Source organism: Dermacentor andersoni, chromosome 5 (genome assembly GCF_023375885.2).
Source record: "Dermacentor andersoni chromosome 5, qqDerAnde1_hic_scaffold, whole genome shotgun sequence".
NCBI classification, from domain to species: Eukaryota; Metazoa; Arthropoda; class Arachnida; order Ixodida; family Ixodidae; genus Dermacentor; species Dermacentor andersoni.
The window spans coordinates 64,426,672-64,453,377 of record NC_092818.1 but is presented as its reverse complement, the minus strand read 5'-3'; the positions used below and the strand labels follow the sequence as shown (position 1 = coordinate 64,453,377).

The following is a 26,706-nucleotide window of genomic DNA, read 5'->3' as shown; positions in this document are numbered from 1 at the left end:
GAAGACATATATAAAACGCACCAATGTAGGAGGAAATACTAGAATGAACGAAACGACCAGATGTTCGATCGCCTTCGTGCTCAGCAGTGACATTGACGGAAGAAGGTGCCACTCATTTACCGTCCTAGAATTTTTGGGGTATCGTATGTCTCACTCTTAAAGGAATAAACTCTAAATCAAGGGTGCCGTTAAGTGTTACATGTATGATCTAGGGCCCATTCTATAAGGGTAGATTGGCTCTGAATGAATGCAAATCAGAGTAGTCATTATCCATCGTAGTGTTTGTCTTTCGCTAACTTAAAGAACTTTGAAGAAGTGAGGGAACTTGCAGCTTCACAAAACCGATGTATCAGGTTGTTTCCTTTCATACTTCAAGAAAAGAGTGACCTTGATTTTCATGGTGGCGTGTTGCTTTCAAGCGGAATTCATGTAAAGCACATGATATTTCTAAGTGTAAGCGCTGAATTATTGGAGCCTATATTTGTGGACGCAAGAATTACTTCTGGAAGAAAGTCAACATACGTATGGTGTAACTGAACATTGATTTCGTAAGCGTGATATTGAAACAACTTACGAGTGTTTTCTTTGAAACACATATTCAAGTATTTTCCTCCAATGTAGAAACCCCATATCTGTCCATGTGCACGGCTAAGCTCGACTTCAGTACCAAAAATAGAAAACAGGAAAGAAAAGAATTTGCGCTGTAATGTGTACAAAAGCAACACATTTTCTATTGAAATTGTTTGAGTGCTTAGAAACAGAGTCGCATAATGTATCACCCATGAATCGTCACTTTATTTTGTTCTAAATTTGAAGGAAAACAGAAACCTACACACCTAGCGCGGTATGTGCAGTTTCAGGGCGCCGCTTTTGCCGTGTCATGGCACTTGTTTGTTGAGAAAACGACGGAATGCGATAGAAGTGCTGCCTGTCAGACTGCCTTGGCATTGATGCTACCTTTCGATTTCGCTCCTGGCTACGATTAAACAAGTGTGCAAACCTCGTTTAAAGACAGACACCTACAGTGCATGACAAAATTATCGTCATTTTTCTTTCGGACAGGGTCCAGCTGGACTTTCACACTTTGGCCGGCATACCTGTTACCTGATGAATTGGTGCCCCCAGTGCCCTTTTCTGCGATTCCGTGTCTTTCAGCGCTAAAGCAACTCCGCCATAAATAATCCACATGCTAAAATCGCCACGACGGTACAATTTGTCTAGCCCTGCGTCACACCACTCTTAAAGCACACCCCCCATGGTGCCTTAGTGATTCGGGCCTCGTGCAGCCCAGCAAGGGGCTGAATCTTCATAGTCGCGGTGGCTGCGTTCCAACGAAGTCCGAATGCAAAATGCTCGTGCACCGTGCTTCGGGTGCACATTAAGGAACTCCTCGTGATCAAAAAAATTTCGTAGCCCTTCGCCACAACGTTCCTCGCAATGGACTGCGCACTTTTGAGACGTTGCAACTATCTGGAATCTGTAAGGAAACTGATCCTGATCACATTATTGAATACCCGACGAGTTGCATTACTTATGGTCGCGTCGCTGCGCTGAGATCTTCGACTGGCGTTTTTATTTAGCTAGGGTGAGCTATTTATTTCTTTACCAAAAGCTAATAACTGCAGACTTGCGGATATACTTTGCAAATATTTCGCTGCAAATTTTGAAGTTGATTGCGCATCGGAAACGAAAAACTGAAAAGGCAATATTCATCTTAGGTGTTTGTGCCTTTCATCACCGTAATTTTCCTTCACATCTGCTACAGGCAAGGAGCCTAATGTGTAATTTTAAGCGGGACTTGCAAACACGCATAGCGTCATACGAAAATTAGAATAATGCTTCCGTTGTAGGCACGTCCATTTCCTATAAATTGAGAAATGTTGATGAGTTGTGGAAGAAGGAATGTGGCCTTAAGTGAATATTGCGGCAAAGAAACTTGTCGTCAGTTGCTGCCTTGATGAACACAAGTTCTGTTGGTGTAAGTGAAGATCGCCTGTTCGACTGCTCCTCATCATCTCAAGTTTCCGTCTCCTTTTCAGCTTCTGCATACACAAGGAGAGACGTTTAGCGTTCATCACTCGCCCTTTTCTCACTCTGATTCTTGTTTTCTCCAACAGAACGGGTTCGTAAGAGGTTATGACTACGAAATAGACCTTCCAAACATCTTCTACAATGGCTGGACAGCTCGTGTTTTCATGCGCAGGTCGAAATCACTACCGTGAGTACCATGATCTCATGCTCCTAATAGCCGTCAATGTGCGAACCTAAAGATCTTGTGGCGTGAAGGTTTGAGAAGGTGGAGAGCACGGAATAAACACGGGGTTCCGTTTATCGACTTCAATAGAGATGGTTGCCTTTGTCTTTGCGCTAAGGTCTCTTAATATTTAAATGCGCTGTGGAAGACCGTAGCATCATAAAAAAGGTTAGTTGTAGCACACCTCCGCAATACCGAGTCATTTAACATCATTCTTTCAATGATACAAGGGCGCACGTGCTGCACTTATCAAATCATGTCGGCATGCCCTCGATTCGGAGAAATTACTTTTATTGCAGAACCATTTTATTTTAGCTCTCGCTCGCGAGCGTGTGTACTTTCTGTCGGCGAATACGTGTAACAACTTAGTTGGTTGATTAAAACAGCCACACAGTCGTGGGAAACACGTTTCAATGGGCTCGTGCAGGCTTTTGATTGCGTCGAATTTGTTTTTACTTAAGGACTGTACGAAGAGGGGTGGAGAGGGAAAATGTATGAAGAACAATAAAGCCCTGTATATTAACACGTATGTCTTTGTCGGCATGTCAACTTATGCTCACAGTCTCAACCGTCATGTCTTGTCTTTGCACTCTAACTAATGCCGGTCGTAGTCCCTTGTGGTAGAATTCAGTAGAAGAAGCGGTAAACTATACTGAGGTTCGATAAATGACGCTTACTCGAGGACTTTCTAAAAGTGGTACAGCGCAACATGAAAAGGAAGAAGCAAGCCGAGCTGGCCAGATGAATGGAGAGAGCGCTGACTTCCAACCGGCTTATTGCAAGGTTGCACGAAATATATAGGTGAAAGAAATTAGTGCGCTTACGCTTTAAGCAATACGCTTTCTTGTAGCTATATATTTCGTGCAACTCGCCAATAAACCAGTTGGAAGTCAGCGCTCTGTTCTTTCATCTCGCCGTCTTGGCTCGTATCTTCCTTTCTATGTTGCGCTGTACCCTTCCTACAATGCAATACCAAGGGCCATATAACGTAAAACTACTCCAGTATGTTTTTATTCCAAACTGCTGACGTCAAATTTACGTAACCGCCGACGCAAGCATCGGGCGGTGAGCCGCAGGGTTGTCTAAGGAAGCCAATCAAACGCTGACTTCATTTATAGGAGGTCACTTTTGTTTGCTTTAAAAACGAATAACATTGCCTGCACTTAGCGGCTTGTCTTACCTAATTGACTGACAAGAGGCGAGGAGCCCGCTCAAGTGGAGAGGGATTCGATGGGGCCGAGCCAGTACACAAAATCGACAACCGGATGAAGAGTGTTGTGCTGGCGCCTGCGAATAGTCCGCTTTCGCTTACTTAGCTTGAGGTGGCTGGTCGAAAACCGCGGTGGCATGCAACGGAAGGTAATGAATGCTGCTAGAACGGATCCTCAGCAAAGAAGAGTTGGCAGAGTGAGGTCGTAGACGTGCCGAAAGCGGTGGAAAGCATTACACGGCCACGGAAAAGGCTTTCTTGTGCGCAAATAAACTCATGCTTTCCGGCAGGTGCGAGTAGCCAGCGCCTAAGCAATCGGCGACAGCCATCTCTTATTCCTTTCGGAACGGGCAGCCTGCGGCTATTCAGAAAAACATTCAGCTTTGTTCGGCACATTATTGCATCTTTAACGCGTACATGTCACTTTGACGCGATGAGTTTTCGTGCTTTTGTGATGTCACGTGACAGGGAGGTGAAGTAAGTGCAGCCCTAAATCTTTTTACCCATAGCCGAGGTTTAATGGTGAAAAGGCGTCGGATCACAAATTAATGTTATTCTTTTGTTCGGTCCAGTCATGCATAATCAGTGTGTAACGTCATATTCGTTGGGGAGCTATTGCGGTTTTCGTGACGTCGCGTGACAGACAGGCGACATAGGGGTGGTCCAAAAATTTTTTGACCAGTCGCGGAGGGCTGATTGCACAATTGGAACAGAAAAGTTTAGAATAGCTTTACGTTATCGCGCCTCAACTCGCCCAATCTTCAACCCTAATGTACTCAATGGCGCATGCATTGCGATTATCCCTGCGATGGGCTAGACGACATTAACTGGTCGTTGCTACGTTCAAATGGCAGGCACGTGTTTTTGTGTCGTAGGCCGGAAATTTAATGTGCCTTACCACATTCGTAACAAGGTTTCCTACGTAGAACGAGGGTGAATGTACAAATGACAAAGTTCAGTGAACCAGACGCCGATGGAGGCTTCTAAACTTAAACAGGAAAAATGTTGCAGTCCTTATGATCTTCCAAAGATAACATCGAACGCCTGCAGACGGAGACTCCATCGAGCAAGTCGTCCGGACGGTTCTCGTTGGTTGGCTAACCAACACAAGGAATGGTGGTCTTTCACCACCTTGAAAGGGTGACCGTAGGGATAAGACCGAAATTTTATGATGGCCCACACAACCGCTAGACACTCCTTCTCGGAGGTCGAGTAGTTGATTTCGGCGCGTGAAAGGGTGCGAATGGCGTAATCGATCACTCGCTGAACGCCTTCCTGGTGTTGAACGAGCACAGCGCCAAGACCGATGTTGCTTGTGTTGGTATGCACCTCGGTGCCAGCGTCCTCGTCCAAGTGAGCGAGGACGGGTGATTCCTGCAGGTGCTGCCGTAACTTGGTGAAAGCTGCGTCCTGCTCCTCCGTCCAAACGAAGGGTGTGTCTTCTCGCGTGAGGCGTATGAGTGCTTCGGCGATCCGGGAGAAATTAGCGATCAAGCGACGATATTACGCACAGAGACCGAGAAAGCGGCGAACTGCTTTCTTGTCACGAGGAGTCTGAAAAGTAGCAACAGCAGATGTTTTGTCTCGGTCAGGCAGGACGCCATCTGCGTTCACATGACCGAGAAACTTCAGCTCTTCGTAACCGAAGTGCCACTTTTCTGGCTTTAGTGCGAGATTAGCGGAGCGGAGCACCCCATGTACCGCCTCTAAACGCTTCAGATGTTCTTCGAAGGTCGCCGCAAACACGATGACGTCATCTAAGTATACTAAATAACTGTGCCACTTCAGACCCGTCAGAACAGTGTCCATCATTCTCTGGAATGTGGCTGGTGCAGAACACAGGCCGAATGGAAGTACTTTAAATTCGTACAGTCCATCCGGGGTAACAAAGGCAGTTATTTCACGATCTCGTTAGCCAACTTCGATTTGCCAATATCCACTCTTCAGATCTATGAATAATAAATACCTGGTATGCCACAGTCGATCTAACGAATCACCGGATAATGGTCTTTCATTGCGAAAGCAATACTGCTCGAGGTTTCCGCTCTTGGCCGTCGTCCCGAAGAATCCACCATTGACCTTTAGCGTGACCTATGTGTGACGTCATACCAGCTGTGGAAAAGCGGGGCCCCAACTCGGCTCGTCGGTCGCGATCGTCCCAGCGAATCCTCCATGCTGCAGCTGCGCGCCCTTGCCGCGAGGGGCGCTCGCTGTACGTGATGTCTAGTGTTCCTGTCTGCGGGAGCATATACAGGAACACTAGTGATGTCATGCCAGCTGTGGAAAAGCGGCCCCCCAACTCTGCTTGTCGCGATCGTCCCAGCGAATCCTCTACACGCCGCTGTCGTGGGGGAGGCGCTCGCTCTACGTGACGTCATGCCAGCGGTGGAATAGCGGCCCCCCCAACTCGGCTCGTCGCAGTCGACCCAGCGAATCCTCCACGGTATGTCGGATGATGTGTATAAGGTGAAGCTGCAATGATGTGCTGCAGCTAAGAAGCGGCAGCGTGCTGAAGAAACGGATGAAGAACGGTAACAACGTTTAGCTAAACGGTGTGCATATTATGCAGCCAGGCGAATGCGTTCAACATCTCTTGATCTGGGTGCATCTACAAGTATCATGCATGCTCTCAATGCTGACGCGACTTTGGCGACACCTGATCGTTCGACAGCAAGCCTTATGGATGCTTTAAATGGGGACGAGACTGCATCTACAAGTTCGATGAGCAGTATGGAACTCTACAACCTCAACAGAAGATTGCTTTCGCAATCCACTAGGCTTAGCCAGGCTAAGCCTCTGCCAATTTTTTTTGTGACGTTATTCAACTTTCTATAGTCAACTCAGAACAGAAGCGTTCCGTCTTTCTTTTTGACGAAGACCACCGGCGACGACCAAGGGCTTTGGGATGGTTGTATGACGTCATCGTCAATCATTTGTTTCACTTGTGCGTTAGAAACGTTGCGCTCTTTCGCCGATATGTGATAAGGCAGTTGTCGTATGGGACGATAATTGTCATACGTGATTGTTCGGTGTCTCGTGATGAGCGTCTGGCGTACCTTAGAAGAAGATGCGAAGCACTCCTTGAACCGCAGTAGCAACTCGCGCAGCGCCTTCTGTTTTTTCTCCGAAAGGTCTGAATTGATGTCGATAGTGCTGAATGTCTGAGCTGGGTTGTCCTTTATCTTGGACGGAAAGCATTAAGCAGCGTCTGCTATGGGCTCAGCGAAAGCGATAATACTACGACGAAATAGGTGGTGATGTTCCTAGCTGAAATTCGTCACGAGGATCGCAGAACGTCCACCTAGAAGCATAATGCGACTACGGGCTGCACATACACAATGAGTAAGCATAAGAGAGGAATTGCCCTCTGCAACAGCTTTGCAGTCACCCAAATCGTCACATACGACCGCTACCAGGACCCTTGCGCGTGGTGGTAAAGTTACACTGCTGACGTAAGCCCGAAGCGCGTTACGTCCGCAATTGTCGCGTCTGTTTCCTGCTCTTTCTGTTGAAAAAGTCACTGCGCGCTCCCGGAGGTCTATAATCGCACCATACTTTCGTAGAAAGTCGACGTCCAAGATGAGGTACCGAGAACAATCGCGGAGTATAAGGCAGCTGGCTGGAAACGTAGACCCACGAATTTGCACTCTGACTGTGCACATGCCCAACGGTGTTACGATATGCCCGCCAGCAGTACCAATTTGCGTTCCAGACCAAGGCGCGATAACTTGTCTATGTTCCGTCGCTAGTTTTCCGCACAAGATTAAGTAGTCTGGCACCCATGTCCAATAACGCACTAACCTGGCGGCTGTCCAGCACAACAGGTATGTGTAGCGAGTCCCTCGCGGAGTTCGGCTGCTGTCGTCTTTGAATCGTGCTGAATAGACCATGCTCGCGTCGATGGGAGGTCTTCGGAAGGGCGATTATCAGCGACCTGGCCCTCGAAGGTCGCTTCACTTAGTTTTCCCGGCGAGGGCTTGGCGACCGTTCCTGTGCTGCTATTGGAGGGCTTCTAGGAGCTGGGGAAAATCGCCTCGAGGACGGCGAGCGCGACTGCCGCCGCGGGAACAGGGGCATACTCTGCTGGTTCAGGTATTCTTCAATCGCCCTAGGCCTTTCGCCATATCTGGGCCTTGGTGAATCCGCGGCAAAACCTTGCAGTCCGAGGCGGCGGTATGGGGACTCCCGGTATAGGTGACTGGCTTCTCCACAGAGATAGTACAGAAGCCTTCTGTCCGGGGTACGCCAGACATCATATTTCCTTCAGAGTGGGCGCCGATCCTCCATATGTTGGATCGGTTGCACTGATAGGAGTGGCGGCCCGTATGAGGCGGCATAAGAAGTGGCGGGGACGAAATGGGTCTTAGCGGGGACAGGGACTCGCCCCAAATCTTCCGCTTACGACGGCCGCTGCAACTGTGCTGTCACAGGCGGCGCATTGCTCCTTGCAACGGGACCTTGGATCACTTGCTGAACTTCATTTCTCATGAGAGCAGAAATGGAACCCAGCGTGCGCTGAGGCGGGCAGCTGAGCGTTCAAGCTCATCACGCACCACAGAGCGGATAAGGTCGCTGAGAACGTCCACGTTTCCAAAGGCAATCTAGTCCGTCAGTGAAGCAGCGTTGGTTCGCGTGCCTGTCATACGGAGCTGAGCGCTGGTCCAAAGGTGAAGTAGGGTTCAATTGCCTTTCATAGCAAGCTGAGCGCTGGTGTAACATCTTTTCCATCGTGGTGGATTCGGTAAAGAATTCAGCCACGGTCTTCATCGTGCTTCGAACAAGGCCAGCAAATAGCTGTTCTTTACCTCCTCGCATTAGATGGCGCAGATTATTTTCCTGTGACATGGTTGGGTCCACCCGACGTAAGGGGCGCGTCATATCCTCGACGTACGACGTCACGCTCTCATTCGGCAGATGAATGCGGGATTCGAGCGCCCATGCGGCTCGTTAGCGGCGATCATCATTGGTGTAGGTCTTGAGCAAGGCACGGCGGAACTCGAGCCACGATTTGATGAGTCCTTCTCGGTTCTGGTACCAAGTGCGAGCACCGTCCTGCCAGCTGAAGTCAACGTTTCTCAACTTCGCCGCGTCGCTCCATTCGTTTATCTCGGCAATGCACTCAAACTGGGCTAACCAGTCTTTTACATCTTCGAAGATATCCCCGTGGAACGCTTTCGGCACTCGGAAATTCTGCAGCAGGTACTGCGTTGCCATTGTGGCCGAACCTTGCATAATGGTCGGTAGAGACGTCAACGTTCCTTCCATAGCAGTCCTTGGGGGCATCGATGTTGTGGCGTGGAGATAGATGGTCAAGCTCCGGAGGCAATCCTCAGATTCTGCTGCTGGCCCGGTGAACAGGTGTGTTCATTAATATAGGACTGGTACTCCTGCTACCAGGAGGGGGTTTATGACATCGGATGAACCGTACCCCGCACCTTCACCAGTTTTTTCACTAAAAGACAATTGAAGATGTACCTGGTTTCAGCGAGACATGCAGTTGTACAAGATGGCGTGCAAAAACTCCAGCCGGCGTCCTCAGCCTCTACTTCATCATCTTCAGCGCCCGCCCCTTGCCGAGCGCGCGTTGCAGTCCCAACTTCTTTCTCAGCGCTGGCTCGTGACACCTAGCGGCAATATTGTGACGGAGGTGAGATGCAGGATAAGGATATATTTACAAAGAAAGCTAGGGCAAGAGAAGATATCTCGTTCAGCGCACGTGCAAGCAACCTCATCGTCTTCTTCATCGCTCTACCAAATTCGCGTTTATTCATCTATCAATCGCTTCGTAACATCCCCCTCCGGTGACAGAAGCGCCGACCTGACGCTTGCTACCAAGGTGAAAAGCTAGAAGAGCAATAGAGCTTCGGCCGGAAAACGTGAACATCAATTGGTAGCGACGAGGTTGACGAAGAAGGCCCAGTGGCATAATCTGGTAATTTACGTCACCGAGTTGACGCAGCACCTTCTAGGTCCCGGTGTGACGTGGGAGAAGCTTCATTTATAGGCCAACGCGGTGGCATGTCGACCATAGGAGGACCAGAGGGCCAGCCATTTAGTGCACTCTTCTGTGTCGGCTGTCGTACGAGGACTTTTGGGAGTCTTGCGAAGCACAGAGTAGGTTGTGGACAAGTTGGCGAGCTGCACGGGCTCGACCAACGACGTCGCTGGCGTATTCAGTAGGCGAGTGAGGAGCCGCCGGAAGGAGAGTCTCGAATGCTATTGCAGGATGTCTGCCAAACAGTAAATAAAGCGGGAAATATCCAGCGGTGTCATGCCGTGGAGAACTGCATGTGAACGTAACAAATGGTAACGTGCTGTCCCATTCCCGGTGATCAGGAAACATACACAGCCTGCATATCAACTAGCGTTCGGTTCAGGCGCTCGGCCAGTCCATTCGTCTGTATATTTTAAGCGGTGGTGAGCCGTGTTCAGTGGCTCAGGCACGAAGAAGGTCATCTACCACTGGTGAGAGGAAGCAACTGCCGCGATCGATGAGGAGCTGCCGAGGGGGTGCCATTATGTAGAGTTACGTTGGGGAGTAGAAGGTCAGCGGTGTCGGTAGAAGAGCTTGATGCAATGTCCAGGTGATTGAGAAACGCTTGGCGTAATCTGTCGCCACCTCAACCAATTTATTTCCCAAAATGGACGTAGCCAAAGGGCCTAGAAGTTCAAGACCAACACGGAATAATGGCTCTGCAGGGATATCAATCGGTTGTAGCTGGCCAGCAGGCAGCGCTAAAGAGTGCTCGCTGCGTTGGCAGCGCTTACAACCAGCGACGTAGCGCCGCACAGAGCGGTATATGCTATGTCATAAAAACCGACGCTGGATGCGCGCGCATGTACGAGAGACACCTACGCGACCAGCAGTGGGTACGCCGTGAAGCTGTTGAAGAACCGTGGAACGTAGATGGCGAGGTAGGACAAGCACAAGCTCTGGGCCACCTCAACTGAGATTACGATGATACAGAACGTTGACGTGTAGCTCAAACAGGCTAACAGAATAGTCTGGTGACGGAGTGCTAAGACGGTCAGTGACGAGCGGTGAGGAAGCGTCTCGTCGCTGTTCGGTGGAGATATCATCAGATGCAGGATGGACAGTACGCAGGGGCCTGAGTCAGGGTTAATGAAGTCGGGAGCATCGACGGGGTGGGGTGACAAGCGATTTGCATCTTGGTGCAATCGTCCAGATTTGTAGTGCACAACAAACGAGTATTATTGGAGCCGTATTGCCCAGCTACCGAGACTTCCAGAGAGATCCTTGAGCGTCGAGAGGCAGCCGAGGGCACGATGCTCTGTAATCACAAAAAAGATTTCGTCAAAATGGGCTCAATTTGGTGACAGCCCACACTAAAGCTATGCTCTCGTGTTCAGTGATGGAAAAGTTTCATTCGGACGATGAATTAAGGCGGCTGGCGTAACGGTTGACACGTTCGTGTCCGTGCTGTTTTTGGCTATGTCCCAATTCCAAGACCTTTGGCATTGATGCGAAGTTCTGCAGGCGATGAGGGCTCGAAATGTGCCAGTATTGTTGGTGCAAGCAGCAGACTGATGAGGGCGGAAGACGAAGATGCGTGTTCGAGTCTCCATACGAAAGGAACGTCCTTCAAGTGTTCAGCGAGAGAGTGGGCTATGTCGTTGAAGTTCCGTGCGAAACAACGGAAGTTGGATTTTATCTTACGAAATTGCAGACGTCTTAGGCTGAGCGCAGCACGGCAAATTATTGCAATGCTCGCACGTGGTCGGGGTCTGGTTGAACGCCGGCAGCACTAACAAGGTGACTGAGCATATTTATTTGGCGTCGCCCTAAACGGCACTAGGCAGAGTTCAGCGGAAGATTGGCTCGATGGAAGACGGTAAGAACGGCCGATAAATCGGTGTGGTGGCTGTAAAACGTAGGCTAGCCGACAGCGACATCGTCTAAATTACATAGATCAATGGACCATCTATATCCCCGCAGCAGAGAGTCCATGATACGTTCGAAAGTTGCCGGGGCATTACACAGTCCAAACGGCATCACATTGAATTCGCACAGGCCATCTGGCGTCATAAATGCAGATTTTCGTGGTCGATAGGGTTGACTGCAGTCCGTCAATAGCCGGACGAAAGGTCGATGGACGAGAAATATTGAGCTCCATGAAGGCAGTCAAAGGCGTCATCGGTATGAGGCAAAAGCGTCGTCGTCCGGTTCGCCTCGTGGTGGTAGGACAATATGGGCTGGCGATAGGCAGTCTGCATGAGAGTGCTTCCTCCCGGTCTCGTAAATAACGGTGATGTCAAATTCCTGTAGTCTGAGACTCAATCGTGCTGGGCGGCCTGAGGGATCCTTTAGGTTTGCCAGCCAACATGAATGTGGTGGTCACTACCATTTTGATGTGCTTCCCGTACATGTAAGGCCAATATTATGCCTGTATTTTTTTTGCGTGACCACGACAAGGCCACTTGTGACCCAATACTAGCTTCGCTTGAAAAGCGACGGCTGTAGAGGTAGGGTCGGAACACCGCGAGGGCAAACACGATGACCAGTCATTTTTTACCAATGACGGAATACTCGCTTTCTGCCTTTGTGAGTGTGTGACGCGTATATCAGTACATATTCTGCATAGCTGGGTTTGAGTTGCGCGAGTCCAAGGCCGACAACACTGGCATGTTTACGTAGTTCCGTAGGAGCATGGGGATCGTAGTGACGGAGTGTTGGAGGGGATGCTCACAGCTGGCGGGGAGTCAGGAAGGCTATATCACATTTATGGGACCAACTTGGAGATGTCGGTTCCAGTGTTTACGAGTTGCGTCATAGGTGCAGTGATGGTGGCGAAATTGTGTACAAAGCGAGAGAAGAAGCAACAGAGCCTGAGAAAACCCCGAAGGGTCTTCAGTGACGTCGATTACTGGAAGTCAGCAAATGCACGGCGTTTCTTGGGGTCAGGGTGGGCACCGTCTCTTGATACAAGTTTTCCTAGGATAGTCAGTTTACGGGCAGCAGAATGACGCTTCTTGATGTTCAGCTGGAGGCCAGCCACCTTAAGGCACACCGAAACCTGGTAGACACGGGAAAGATGAGTCGTAGAATTTAGAGAAAAGAAAACGATATCATCCAGATAGCATAAGCAGACCTTTTACTTTAGGTCGCGAAGGAAATTGTCCATACTGCTTTGAAAAGTGGGAGGAGCACCGCCGAGCCGGCACGGTTTGACAATAAATTTATATAACCCATCAGGCGAGAAACACCGTAAAATACTCACGACCATGCAAGCAATCCAAGGCATCGTAAATGCGTGATAAGGGATAGACGTCTTTTCAAGCAACTATGTTGAAAGGACTGTAAGAAGCACAGCATTGAATACTGCTATCTCCTTTTAGTATTAACACGACTGCTTACGACCACTGTCTAGACGACGCCTGAATGGTTATATGTTCAATCATGTCCTCCACGCGATCATTGATAAGCCGCTCTTCTGCTGCTGAGATACGATGCGAGCGTTACCGTAGTGCAAGCTGTGATCCATTGTCGACATTGTGTGTGACAGTGTCTGTACGGTTCAAAGTCCGCTTGGTGTAATCAAAGGAAAGTTAGAACTGATCTAGCAGAGAAAGAACCTGCTCGCGTTGTTCTGTGGAGAAATCGGTTGTCAATGGAAGAAATAAAGACTTCGGCAGCAACTGGCAGGCAGTCGGAAAGCGACGTAATAGTGCCAAGCAGGACAGCAGAAGCGGAACTAGGAACATTGAATGACTAAAGATCAGTGACATCGACAGAGCCGAGGGACTCGCCGCAAAGAAGAGGGAGCAGATACCAAATTGATTGTGGGCTAGCGTCGTTGCGGCGACACATGTTATGTTGAGAACGCCAAATGGAAGCGGTATAGGTGTGCGCCGAATAAACAGTGATGACGGCTCGAACAGTACACGAGCTTCGTGCACAATTGTACTCGACAAAGCGACAAGTACTGCACTTTCCGCACACTACAGAACATCCCCCCAGGGATGTTGATGGCGACAACAATCTTTTGTGGAACGGCAACAATAACCGACACAGTGCTGTAGAGGCCACCCTGTGCGACTTAGGCATGGGCGTATTCAATGACAGGACCACGACACGACAGGAAGTCCCTCCCTAGAATTACGTCGTGAGAGCAGGAATGCAGCAAACAAACTCAACGGTACAGATTATGTACTGAATGATGAATCTGGCGGTACACTCAGCAGACGCTTTTACAGACTGAGGGCTGACGGTGCGAAGTACCAAGCCATTAACTGACGTAGTGACCTTCCCGAGTCGCCAGCATGGCGTTTCATGTATAGCAAAAACTGCTACACCCGTATCAACTGGTGCAAATGGAAGCGGTTTCTTCGCCCTGTAAATCTGTAATGTTTTGCGGTGATAGCGGAGGAATTGGACATTTCGAAAATCTGTGGGCTCTTAACCAAAGCCAGTACTTAGTTTTCCTGGTTTGGAGGAGGGCGACGACGCAGCGGCGATATCGAGGGGCGACGCAGTGAGAGTCAACGACCGGTGCTGTCAGCCTGACCAGCATACCAGAACTTCGGCGACGAGTTTGGATCGGTGTTCCGGTGGGATGCAGCCCCCTGCAGTTCAGCGATGACATCGGGACGTGGCAGGCGGCGGCGATAAAGGCTTGCTACATGTCCCACCAGAACGCAGCCAAAGTGTACCGGCTGGTTATCCTGCGCGAGCCAGAGATCATGAGTTGAAGTACTGACGGGGATTGGGTACTGGCGGGGCAGCGTCAAGAAAAGAAGCTGTGCCGTCGAGTAGGGAAGTTGAGGCATCGATTAGAGCAGCTGTGGTGGTTTCTGGTGGGAATGAGGTACCGTCGTCGGTATAGCGCGCGACGTGACTTCCACGTGCGTCAACGGTGCGGTAGCATGAGGTTTCTGGTGGGATGACGGGAGAACCGCTGCAACCTTCTCGCGGTTGGTTTGCTGCTTGGCCGAGGACAAAGGCCTGACAGACCCCTGGATGAGATGTGTCCGTCTCTTCACAAGTGAAGACTGGTGTGAAACAACCGAAAAGTAATCATTAGTGCGTCCGGGAGCATTTGCTAAGCTCGAAAGGGATGCTACTTGAGGAACAGTTTGGATCGGTATTCCGGTGGGATGCAGCCCTCTGCAGTTCAGCGATGACATCGGGACGTGGCAGGCGGCGGCGATAAAGGCTTGCTACATGTCCCACCAGAATGCAGCCAAAGTGTACCGGCTGGTTATCCTGCGCGAGCCAGAGATCATGCGGTGAAATACTGACAGGGATTAGGTACTGGTGGGGCAGCGTCGAGAAAAGAAGCTGTGCCGTCGTGTAGGAAAGTTGAGACATCGATTAGAGCAGCTGTGGTGGTTTCTGGTGGGAATGAGGTACCGTCGCCGGTATAGCGCGCGACGTGACTTCCACGTGCGCCAACGGTGCGGTAGCATGACGTTTCTGGTGGGATGACGGTAGAACCATTGCAACCTTCTCGCGGTTGGTTTGCTGCTTGTCCCAGGACAAAGGTCTGACAGACCCCTGGATGAGATGTGTTCGTCTCTTCACAAATAAAGACTGGTGTGAAACAACAGAAAAACTCATCATTAGTGCGTCCGGGAGCATTTGCTAAGCTCGAAAGGGATGGTACTTGAGGAACAGTTTGACGGGCGAGCTCTCGTTGTCTGCGCTGTTCTTCAAAGCTTTGGCTGTAGATAATTACCGTTACGACGGTAGTAGGATTCTTAGCCAGAAGCATCTGAATAGAGTCATCTTAATTTTGCTTAATCTTATATTGCTCAGTCATAGTTTGCCTTACACGGTTCCAGAGAGGACTAAGCGTGGCGACGGGTCGGATGGGCTCCACATCTGTTCCGCACAGAAGCTACATTTTCGGCTAAATCACCTCCGCATCCAGATTCTACGTAATCATCGTGTGCCTGAAGTCAGCCAGAGCCAGTCCACACCAAACTTGAGGGTGTAAGTGCTATATTTTGCATTTTACGGCCACATCAAGTTTCGAAGCGGGGCCGCCCCGCTAAACCCACTTCGCTAGTGGCGAGGCATAGCAAAGGCTTCGGCCGCCGCACCGCTGCAGATAGCGAACGCGCTGCTCAATGCAGACGCCGACAAAACCCACGAATCGTCCGCCGGGGCCCTGGAGGACGAGGACATGGAAATTCGCGAATCCCTAGGACTTCTTCCCGCCGCTGAGGAGAACGAAGAAGACAATGACCCTTGGATCAATGTAAGCAGTCATGCCCGTCGCCGTCGGCTGCAGACAAGCTCGACCACGCCCCAACTTTCCCGAATGCCACCGAAGCCCGTTCTCCGCCAAAGCCGACCGGCGATGCGCAAGCCCTGACAACCCCCCCTTCCTGCCGATGATTACAAGTTGGCGGTTCGTCCACGGAACGGCCTGCAGCTCAACAAGGTGAGCCCAGGGAAGTTAGTAGAAGCCATCACAAATGAGGCAAAGCTACAAATCGGCTCCATCAGATTCAAAATACGCATCGACGAAGACCAAAACATCCTTGTTCTGAGCACTGCCTCAAAATCTACGGCCTCAGCACTAAGCAAGATGCAAAAAATTACAATTGATGCAACAACATACGATATTTCATCATACGGAATTTCCCACGATAACTCTTGCAAAGGGCTAATATACAATATCGATCACGACACCACGCCCGAAATGCTACTTAAACGCATTGAATCTGCCGGATACGAGGCGCTAACATGTAGAAGACTGGGAAACACAACCACCATGGTGATCACATTCCTGGGAAAAACAGTACCATATTACATCGAATTTTCCGGCCTTCTTCAGCAGTGTTGCCTCTAAAAGAGAACCGTGCCACATTGCCGAACCTGCAACGAGACAGGCCACCGAGAGGACGTCTGCCCGCGGCCCCCCGCCACACCCAAGTGCAGAGTGCGGCACTTCGCTAGCAGCGGAGCAGCACGAGTGCCACCCTCGGTGCACTATGTGCGGTGGGAATCACCCGACGGCAGCGGAAACCTGCCCCAACAGGTTCCTTCCGCCCGTCAACCATCGTAAACTGCATCAGACCCTGAGAACAGGCTCCTCGTCTCCGAGGCCTCGTGGCGAGCCCTCAGCATCCTACAAGTCGCGGTCCCCGAAACGTCGCGGAGCTGTCCATGGGAGGAGCAGTTCCAGGCCGCGTTCCATTTCCAGTTCCAGGCGCAGGGCCTCATCGCGACGACGGAGCGGTGGCGTAGACGTAGAACACCCGCCTCGCGTGCAAGAGGTCCGTGGTTCGAATCCCGGTGCCGCGCAATTTTCCACCGGATTAAAGAAAAAAAAATCCGCGTGTTGATAAAATTGCATCAACAGGCCTGGAGTGTGGCCTGACCCCGGTGACAAGAACCGGTAACGCACTCCCTCACCCGAGCAGGATTGTCCACCGTGGTGCAGTACTTGGCCACAACCTCCTATATGAACACAACAATCACACCCCGGCCCTCAGTCCCCAGCAGCTGCGAAGCAACTGACCACGGCGGCGGTCAGACCTGCGACGCTGCAGAGGGTGCTCACAATCCCTGGCTCCGGACAGGCCGCCATTGGGATATGAACCTGGCAACGTTTAACGCTAGAACGTTATCTAGTGAGGCGAGTCTAGCAGTGCTGTTGGAGGAATTAGAGGGCAGTAAATGGGATATAATAGGGCTCAGTGAAGTTAGGAGGCCAAAAGAAGCATATACAGTGCTAAAAAGCGGGCACGTCCTGTGCTACCGGGGCTTAGCGGAGAGACGAGAACTAGGAGTCGGATTCCTGATTAATAAGAACAGAGCTGGTAACATACAGGACTTCTATATCATTAACGAGAGGGGGGCAGGTCTTGTTGTGAAACCTAATAAGCGGTACAAAATGAAGGTTATACAGGTCTACGCCCCTACATCCAGTCATGATGACCAGGAAGTCGAAAGCTTCTATGAAGACGTGCAATCGGCGATGGGTAAGGTCAAAACAATATACAGTATAATGATGCGCGACTTCAATGCCAAGGTAAGCAAGAAGCAGGCTGGGGACAAGGCAGTGGGGGAATATGGCATAGGCACTAGGAATAGCAGGGGAAACTTATTAGTAGAGTTTGCGGAACAGAATAATATGCGGATAATGAATACCTTCTTCCGCAAGCGAGATAGCCGAAAGTGGACGTGGAGGAACCCCAACGGCGAGACTAGAAATGAAATAGACTTCATACTCTGCGCTAACGCTGGTGCATACAAGATGTGGACGTGCTCAGCAGCGTGCGCTGCAGTGACCACAGGATGGTAAGAACTCGAATTAGCCTAGACCATAGGAGGGAACGGAAGCAACTGGTACATAAGAAGTCGATCAATGAGTTAGCGGTAAGAGGGAAAATAGAGGAATTCCAGATCAAGCTACAGAACAGGTATTCGGCTTTGACTCAGGAAGAGGACCTTAGTGTTGAAGCAATGAACGACAATCTTGTGGGCATCATTTAGGAGTGTGTAATAGAAGTCGGTGGTAACTCCGTTAGACAAGATACCAGTAAGCTATCGCCGGAGACGAAAGATCTGATCAAGAAACGCCAATGTATGAAAGCCTCTAACCCTACAGCTAGAATAGAACTGGCAGTACTTTCGAAGTTAATGAACAAGCGTAAGACAGCTGACATCAGGAAGTATACTATGGATAGAATTGAACATGCTCTCAGGAACGGAGGAAGCCTAAAAGCAGTGAAGAAGAAACTCGGAATTGGCAAGAATCAGATGTATGCGTTAAGAGACAAAGCCGGCAATATAATTTCTAATATGGATGAGATAGTTCAAGTGCCTGAGGAGTTCTATAGAGATTTATACAGTACCAGTGGCACCCACGACGATAATGGAAGAGAGAATAGTCTAGAGGAATTCCAAATCCCACAGGTAACACCGGAAGAAGTAAAGAAACCTTGGGAGCTATGCAAAGGGGGAAGGCAGCTGGGGAGTATCAGGTAACAGCAGATTTGTTGATGGATGGTGGGCAGATTGTTCTAGAGAAACTGGCCACCCTGTATACGCAATGCCTCAGGACTTCGAGCGTACCGAAATCTTAGAAAAACGCTAACATAATCCTAATCCATAAGAAAGGGGACGCCAAGGACTTGAAAAATTATAGACCGATAAGTTTACTGTCCGTTGCCTACAAAGTATTTACTAAGGTAGTTGCAAATGGAATCAGGAACACCTTAGACTTCCGTCAACCAAAGGACCAGGCAGGATTCCGTAAAGGCTACATAACAATAGACCATATTCACACTATCAATCAGGTGATAGAAAAATGTGCGGAATATAACCAACCCTTATATACAGCTTTCATTGATTACGAGGAAGCCCTTCATTCAGTCGAAACCTCAGCAGTCATGGAGGCATTACGGAATCAGGTTGTAGACGAGCGGTATGTAAAAATACTGAAAGATATCTATAGCGGCTCCACAGTCACCGTAGTCCTCCATAAAGAAAGCAACAAAATCCCAATAAAGAAAGGCGTCAGGCAGGGAGATACCATCTCTCCGATGCTATTCACAGCGTGTTTACAGGAGGTATTCAGAGACCTGGATTGGGAAGAATTCGGGATAAGAGTTAATGGCGAATACCTTAGTAACTTGCGATTAGCTGATGATATTGCCTTGCTTAGTAACTCAGGGGACCAACTGCAATGCGTGCTCACTGACCTGGAGAGGCAAAGCCGAAGGGTGGGCCTAAAAATTTATCTGCAGAAAACTAAAGTAATATTTAGCAGTCTCGGAAGGGAACAGCAGTTTACAATAGGTAGTGAGGCACTGGAAGCGGTAAGGGATTACATCTACTTAGGACAGGTAGTGACTGCGGATCCGGATCATGAGACAGAAATAATCAGAAGAATAAGTATGGGCTGGGGTGCGTTTGGCAGGTATTCTGAGATCATGACCTGCAGGTTGCCATTATCCCTGAAGAGAAAAGTTTATAACAGCTGTGTCTTACCAGTACTCACGTACGGGGCAGAAATCTGGAGGCTTACGAAAAGGTTTCTACCTAAATCGAGGACGACGCAACGAGCTATGGAAAGAAGAATGATAGGTGCACCGTTAAGGGATAAGAAAAGAGCAGATTGGGTGAAGGAGCAAACGCGAGTTAATGATATCTTAGTTGAAATCAAGAAAAAGAAATGGGCATGGGCAGGACACGTAATGAGGAGGGAAGATAACCGCTGGTCATTAAGAGTTACGGAATGGATTCCAAGGGAAGGAAAGCGTAGCAGAGGGCAGAAGAAAGTTAGTTGGGCTCATGAGATTAAGAAGTTTGCAGGGACAACATGGCCACAATTAGTACACGACCGGGGTAGTTGGAGAAGTATGGGAGAGGCCTTTGCCCCGCAGTGGGCATAACCAGGCTGCTGATGAAATCGCAAGCTCAAGAGGCGAATAGCACTACTCACACAAGAGGCTGCGGAATACGCTACCACGCTATGCCGAGAGAATTGGCTATCCCTCTGCGACAGCTTGAGAGGAAGACTGAGTACTTCCAAGACGGGGAAGTTATTGAGGTATTTAATCAACCCGGGCAGCAGCAAAACAAAATCCCACCACAATATGGCCCGAGTAATTCGCCAATTTCCTGGTAACGAGGCGGACCTCCTTTTGACTCTCAAAGCACAGTACTTCCCCACACAGCCATCGGAGCCTCTGCCACCCTACAGCGGCACCCCTAATGAGCTCCTAGGTGAGGACATTCATCTACACGAAGTAACAGCGGCGATAATTGGCTTGAGACACCACACAGCCCCGGGAATCGACCAAATTACCAATAAGGCACTTGTAAATCTTGACAGCTCCTCGCTATTAAAGCTTACCACTCATCTTAACGAAGTATGAAGGGATGGAAACCTTCCCGAGGACTGGAAAATAGCTGAGGTTCGTCTGATACCGAAGCCAGGCAAGCCACCAGCCATTGAGAACCTACGACCAATCTCCCTCAATTCGTGGGAAGGAAAGCTCCTAGAGCACATCGTTCTCAACCGGCTACAACCATTCCTGGAGGACACGGGGAAACTTCCAATAACGATGATACGATTCCGTCCACACCTCTCAACTCAAGACATCCTACTTGAGCTGAAAGAGGAGGTGATTGTGCCAGCGACACGCAACTTCTCCATGGCTATCCTCACCTTAGATCTTAAAGGGGCGTTCGATAACGTCAAGCATGCAGCAATCTTACAGAGGCTAAACGCGTTGGGCTGTGGGGCCAGGGCGTACTCCTATATCAAAGATTTCCTCTCAGATAGAAAAGCCTTCCTAAAGGTCGGGGACAAAGCCCCTACATTTCCCCTTCCACCCCTTCCTAAGGGCGCAGTGTTATCCTCTCTCCTTTTCAATGTCGCCCTAATAGGCCTACCGGCGCTCCTCCATAACATCCCAGGGATCCTGCATGGCCTATATGCCGACGACATTACCATCTCGTCGTCCACAGGGTCCATCGCGGAAATGCAGAACCGCTTGCAGGAAGCTGCAGACGTGGTGAGCTTGTATGCTAAGTCATGCGGGCTCAGCTGCGCCCCCCAAAAGTCGGAGCTACTCCTGATCTCCCCGCGAAAGAAGCACACATCTGACTCGCCCGCTATCAACATACAACTGGAGGGACACACCATCGTTCCGTCTCCGAGCGTAAAGATATTGGTAACGGTTTTCCAGTCGGATCGCACCAATACAATATTAATTCAAAAGCTTAAGAATACAACAGCCAATGTTACGCACATGATCCAGCGAATAACAACCAAGACAAGAGGCATGGGGGAGGCGGGCACACTTCGGCTTGTCCAAGCCTTCGTCGTGTCTCGAATAACTTACGCTATTCCATACGAACTATTCAACGCGACAGAACTCAAGAAAATCAACACAATGATCAGAAAGGCGTATAAGCAGGCGATGGACCTGCCAATCAGTACGTCCACAGAACGCCTACTAATACTAGGTGTGCACAACACGGCCGAGGAGCTGATCGAGGCACATTTATCCAGTCAGCGAACAAGGCTTGCGGTTACGGAAGCAGGGAGGTCCATTCTCTTATGCCTGGGGCTCTCTGCGCCTCTGAGCCATCCGCCGCCTCAGGCTATGAGCTTACCCCATGCCATCCGGAGCAACATCACCGTACGTCCACCAGTGTCACGGCTCACTGAAGACAAGAGCGGAGAGTGGTATTTAATTGAGATAATTAGAGCAAGCCCTCAGTCAAGGCTTATTCTTCTGTAGCGCCTCGCTTGCACACACGAGGTCGTCGTCTTCATCGTCAACGTGGTTGGTGTGATGTGTGGTGCGCGACATGGTGCGGTGGTCGGGACGGTCAGGAGCAGACGACAAGGAGTGCACGCGCCGAGGCAAAGTTCGTGCTGGAAGGAGGAAAACGACGACGCCGAAGAGCGTCGGGCACGTGAACGCGCGGCGCAAGAAAAGCAACTAAAAGAAGAAAAGCCAACCAATTAGGAAAGACCACGGGGCGTCAGGCAGCCAATCGGAGAATGCCTAATCGGCTAAGGTTAAGCCCAGGAGGCGAAGCATACTAGCCTTTATTTTAGTTGTTGAACCACTGTTTAGCCTGGTGAACTGCTGTTGCTTGGCTATATTTGGTTCGGCTAGTAGAAGAAACAACTCATGCGTTACTCTGCTTCGCCTTCAAGAGTGGAACGCGACAGCGTTCCCGTCGACCCGCGAAGGGGTTTGAGACAATGGGCTACGGCGCAGCGACTACGCGCCCCGCATTGGACGCGGTGAGCGTCGAGCAACGCAGCGTTCGGCGCGGCAACGAAATGTGCGCCTGAGCAAGCGACGCACGCCTGAGCCTTAGAAACAGCTCGTTTCTAAGGCAACACCGCATTCACTAGAGGCGCTTTTGTACCGCTTCGAAGCATCGTACTCGTGGCTCAGTGGTAGCGTCTCCGTCTCACACTCCGGAGACCCTGGTTCGATTCCCACCCAGCCCATCTTGCAAGAGTTGAGCCAAAGCCACCTAGAAAAAGCGCAGCTGCTTATATACCGCCGCAACGCCGCGAGCGACGGCGCGAGTTGGAGCCCCGTTTCTCCTCTGTCGTGACGTCACGGTGTCACGTGGTATTGAAGGCGACACCGCCGCGCCTGAGGAGCTGGGTTGAGCTCTAGTAATATGCTTCGCATAAAAGCGTGGTGCGCGGGTAAACGCAGGGGAGACGCCGGGAGAGTTCGAGGAAGCGACGCCAGGAGCAGGTCAACCCCCGGACCGGGAGTTGAAGACGGGCCGTCGGGTTCCGGACCCGAGCCACCAGGACTTCACCCCACCGGGGCCTCCTGCCAGCCCGTTCCTGTGCGTCGCCCTTCTACCCGAGCGTGCCGCCAGCTCCTCAAGGCCGGTGAGCTTCTGCGCCCGTGGGCAGGACGAGACCAGTTGCGCTACGGGCCGAGTTCTACGCCAGCTGCCCGGCAACAACGCCGCCCCCGTCTGTCGTGCCGCCTGCTGCTCGAGGCCGGCGTTCGAGCTTCTGTGCCCGTGGGCCGGACGAGAGCAGTCGGGCTACGGGCCCGAGCTCTACACCCAGCTGCCCGGCCAGAACGCCGCCGCCGTCTGCTCGTGCCACCAAGCCGCCTGCCTTACATCTCCAAGCTGCAGAGCTGGCGCGCTCCGGTCGCCCGGTCAACCAACTTACACCGCGACCTTTGGTGAGACCGGCGCAACTCCTTTCATCAGCTTGTCGCCGCGTCGCCGCGTCGAGACTGTTATGTGTCCCTGCCGTCGTGGCAAGCCCGCACTCGCGTACTAGTTAACTTCATACTAGCCCAAAGTGTGTTTCTTACTGCCGTGATGTCTATTTGAGTGTTTCTTTTATGTTTTGTATTTTCTTCTATTTATTTGAGCTACTTTTTAGTTTCATTAAAAGTTTGTGCGTGTTGTCGAAGCCAACGGCTTTGTCCTCAATTGGGTTCGCGGCGGCTCCGCCTAAGAGAACCGTCACAACCTTTTGAGTATACGAACCTTTGTCCCCATATTTGGTCATCACAGTTGGGCACAGATGGCGTCGCGGCAATATGCAGGTGGCTTTGGCCACTCATATAGTCGTAAAACTTCGACGGTCATTTCGAGTTTCTGAAGTACAGTCCAAGAGAAAAGGATCAATAAATACATGTGTGGAATATGGTTATTGGTCTGTATGCCTACTCTAAATACTTTCCCAAGAACATCTCTAGCATTGTCGCGTCTCTGACTCTTCACACTGAATACGACTGTAGTTTAAGCGGGAAAAACTGAAAGTCGAGGCAGTTCCTGCAGCCACCACGAGTACTCACCCATGTCAATGAAGACGCTGATATCGAAATCGAATCGACACAAGCAGCGCATGCCTCATCGCTGACTGGAAAGCGTTACATTTTGCGGAAGCCGCTCGCAGTCAGAAGCGGAATTCAATTATTCGCCCACGTAAAATGAATGCCTTGCCATAATCTCGCTAACACTACATTTCGTCCTTACCGGCGTGGCACGCCGTTCAAAGTGCTCAGCGGACCACAAAGCACTGTATTAGAGAGCCGAGTAAAAAGACAGTTCAGGACGCCTTGCATGCTGTAGCCTCCGACTTCAAGACTTCCACATTACCGTAATATATAAGTCCGGACGAAAACACTGATGCCGGATGCCCCTCCCGCGCTCCTAAACTCTACAAAAGTTTGGGACAGCTTTGCACTAGTGACACGAAGACTAGGCGAACAGCGAAGCGGGTTACCCCACCTAGGTTATTCTTGGTTTGGTTGTGTTGATGCTTGGTGACTGAGCCAAGTTTTCTGCGTCCGTCGAAACCTCGCATTGATTTCCGAACTTGCCGCTGCAACTTCTCCGTGACTCGCAGGCCCGGATCGTTTTGTCGACGCGTCTAGTTGCACGCTCGCTTTTACTCGATAACGTGAGCTCCTAACTCTGGATCTTCTGCAACTCGCTGACGATTCCCCGCCGCTTCACCTGCGCGATATTCGGGAGTGGACCGAAGTCGTCGCATTGGCTCTCGAGCAGCGGTGAGGTGGCTTTCGCACCGCGCTTCCTTTTTTCGGGAGCGACGCTTTTCTTTTCTCGCCCCAACGCTCGCTTCGTCGGAGACCCGGCTGCATTGCCGACGCAGCAGCGGAGCGGAGCTCCCTTTATGCCCCGTGGTGACGTCACGGCTTACATCCGCATCTGCACATGAGCGGCTTCCGTACGGCGCGGCGAGGAAGCTACGATGAAGTGATGCCGGCGCGCGGGATGACGTCATCGCGCGGCGAGGTTTTACGGTGCACGTCCGCCGGCCTAACCACCAGCTTAAACAGCATCTCTGTTTAAACGCCGGAATGGTACGCCCCCGTCCGGTATTTTCAAGTCACGAACGGCATGCGCGTTATCAGCCTGACAGAGCATTCTGGACAGGAAAATATCGAGCACAGTGTTTTTAAGAAAGGAAATGCAAGTGGGACACATGGCGATTATTGTTGTGTGGCAGATATACACACCAAAGGGGAGTGCAACTGTTTTTAGTGTAATCAAACACCGCCGCAACATGAACAGGATGACGACTCTTATCAGGTACAATAGGCGCCGACGACTTCGCCGAAGAGCAGCGAGCAGACAAGTCAAGATGTTGTTCTGACAAGACGCCTTGTCGTGTTCTTAGAATAGAAGGTCAACTTTGTCCCCATGGTATTAGGTCAAAGATTTTCCTCGTTTTTGTTGAAAAACTCTGTCCTCGTAAAGGAAAGCTTCACCCCAGTCAACGGACGAAGGCGCGAGAAGCGCAGCACCTCTAATGGGTTCCGTCTTTCTTCAATCTTCCTGGCAAAATTCTGACTTCTAGAACCCAAGCACCATTGCAATCGACTCCGCGAAGATATCAGCTCTCAGTAGAGGTCACTCTCGTCGTTTTATACAAATGAAGTAGCTTTTTCGGCGATTTTCTTACGAGGCTATGCCGCCGCCTCCCTAACCCTAATGACGAGCTATCGGCTCGCTTAGCGACCGTGCATCTCTGATGCGACCGTTATCCATTTTTCTTGTTCGAGCCTAGCCGTATCGTCATTGATGTCGTTGAAGTCGAAGGGACAGAGATTGACCCCTCCCCTTCCCCCAGGACGATCCCACCGAATGCGGATGGCTTCTTTGCCGCTAGCACAAGCAACGCCAGCACCAATCCACTCAGCCGGCACATGTCGCTACCACGCAGTCGCAGCAGGGCCTACTGCGACTCTACCATCGCCCGCCTGCTTCAAGATTACCCAGAATACCTACAGACATTAAGGTCCCCCTTCGCCTGCAAGTCGACTCTAATGCCGCCATAATAGGGGAAGCGTAAATCCGCGATACCATTCTTGCTGCTACAGGCCTCACTCCGACCGACACCGCAGAGGATACCTATAGGAATACAGTGCAAAAAGATGGACAGGTGCGCTAGTTGGTAATGCATTCTCATAAAAATGTACAGCGCTAAAAAGACAAAGGATATAGGAGAAGAAATACACACTACACCCGCTGTGTGTGTGTTTCTTCTTCTACGTCCTTTGTGTTTTTAGCGCTCTAAGTTTTTATTATGATACCTATAGGACCGAATCAGCATGTAATATTGTCTTGGCCTGCCCCTCTAAAATACACAATGCCGAGTACTAGGGAACGATCACATCCCTTCAGACCGGAGGCAAGAACTACCCCGCGGCATCCTGCACTACGTCCCCGGATGACACAACTAAAGGGGCCATCCCCAAGATCCCACCATACGGCACTCATAAAGCCATCACGACTAGCGAATTACCAACGTAATCCTTCTATACTGCAAGCTCGTGGGATACGAAAGACCAACTCGGTGCTCATTGTTTTCGACGGACAAGTCCCGTTTTAAGACCACTACCGAGGCGCCGACTAAAAATCTTATATCCACGAGAGCAAAGCGTAATTCTGCACACTCCGCGGGTCAGTCCAACATCGCGCCGACGTTTGCCCTGCCTCACGCCGCAGCCCGTGTGTCACATGCTACCAAGAAGGCCCTAAACCCGGCCACGCCTACCAGGCATAATGTTCTCGTTGTGGCCTCGGTCACCTGATTGGCGTTAAGGTCTGTGCATGACGCTACATTACCCCTCCCCTCCTCATACAGTGGTACCAAGCACAAACTCTACATCGCACCACGGCACAAGCTGTCACCCCTCCCTTCTCGCCTGAGCAGCGCTCGGGATATCCGTCTACGTCATCACGAAGTGGTTCCTGCATTCGCTTCCAGAGCTTGTT

At 50.6% G+C, this 26,706-nt stretch overlaps 1 protein-coding gene across 8 annotated transcripts in view; it reads left to right on the top strand.

The window, feature by feature from the left end:
- LOC126530720 (uncharacterized) overlaps positions 1–26,706 on the top strand; it is a 207,791-nt gene that overhangs the window by 9,354 nt on the left and 171,731 nt on the right. For 7 of the 8 annotated variants that reach the window (XM_055070762.2, XM_055070764.2, XM_055070758.2 and 4 more), the window contains 2 exons: positions 2,118–2,218; positions 22,641–23,132. In XM_055070762.2, the coding sequence (XP_054926737.2) occupies positions 2,196–2,218; positions 22,641–23,132 (515 nt within the window). In that variant the 5' untranslated portion in view covers positions 2,118–2,195. The remainder of the gene's footprint in view (positions 1–2,117; positions 2,219–22,640; positions 23,133–26,706) is intronic. The other variant, XM_055070765.2, reaches the window with a different exon arrangement.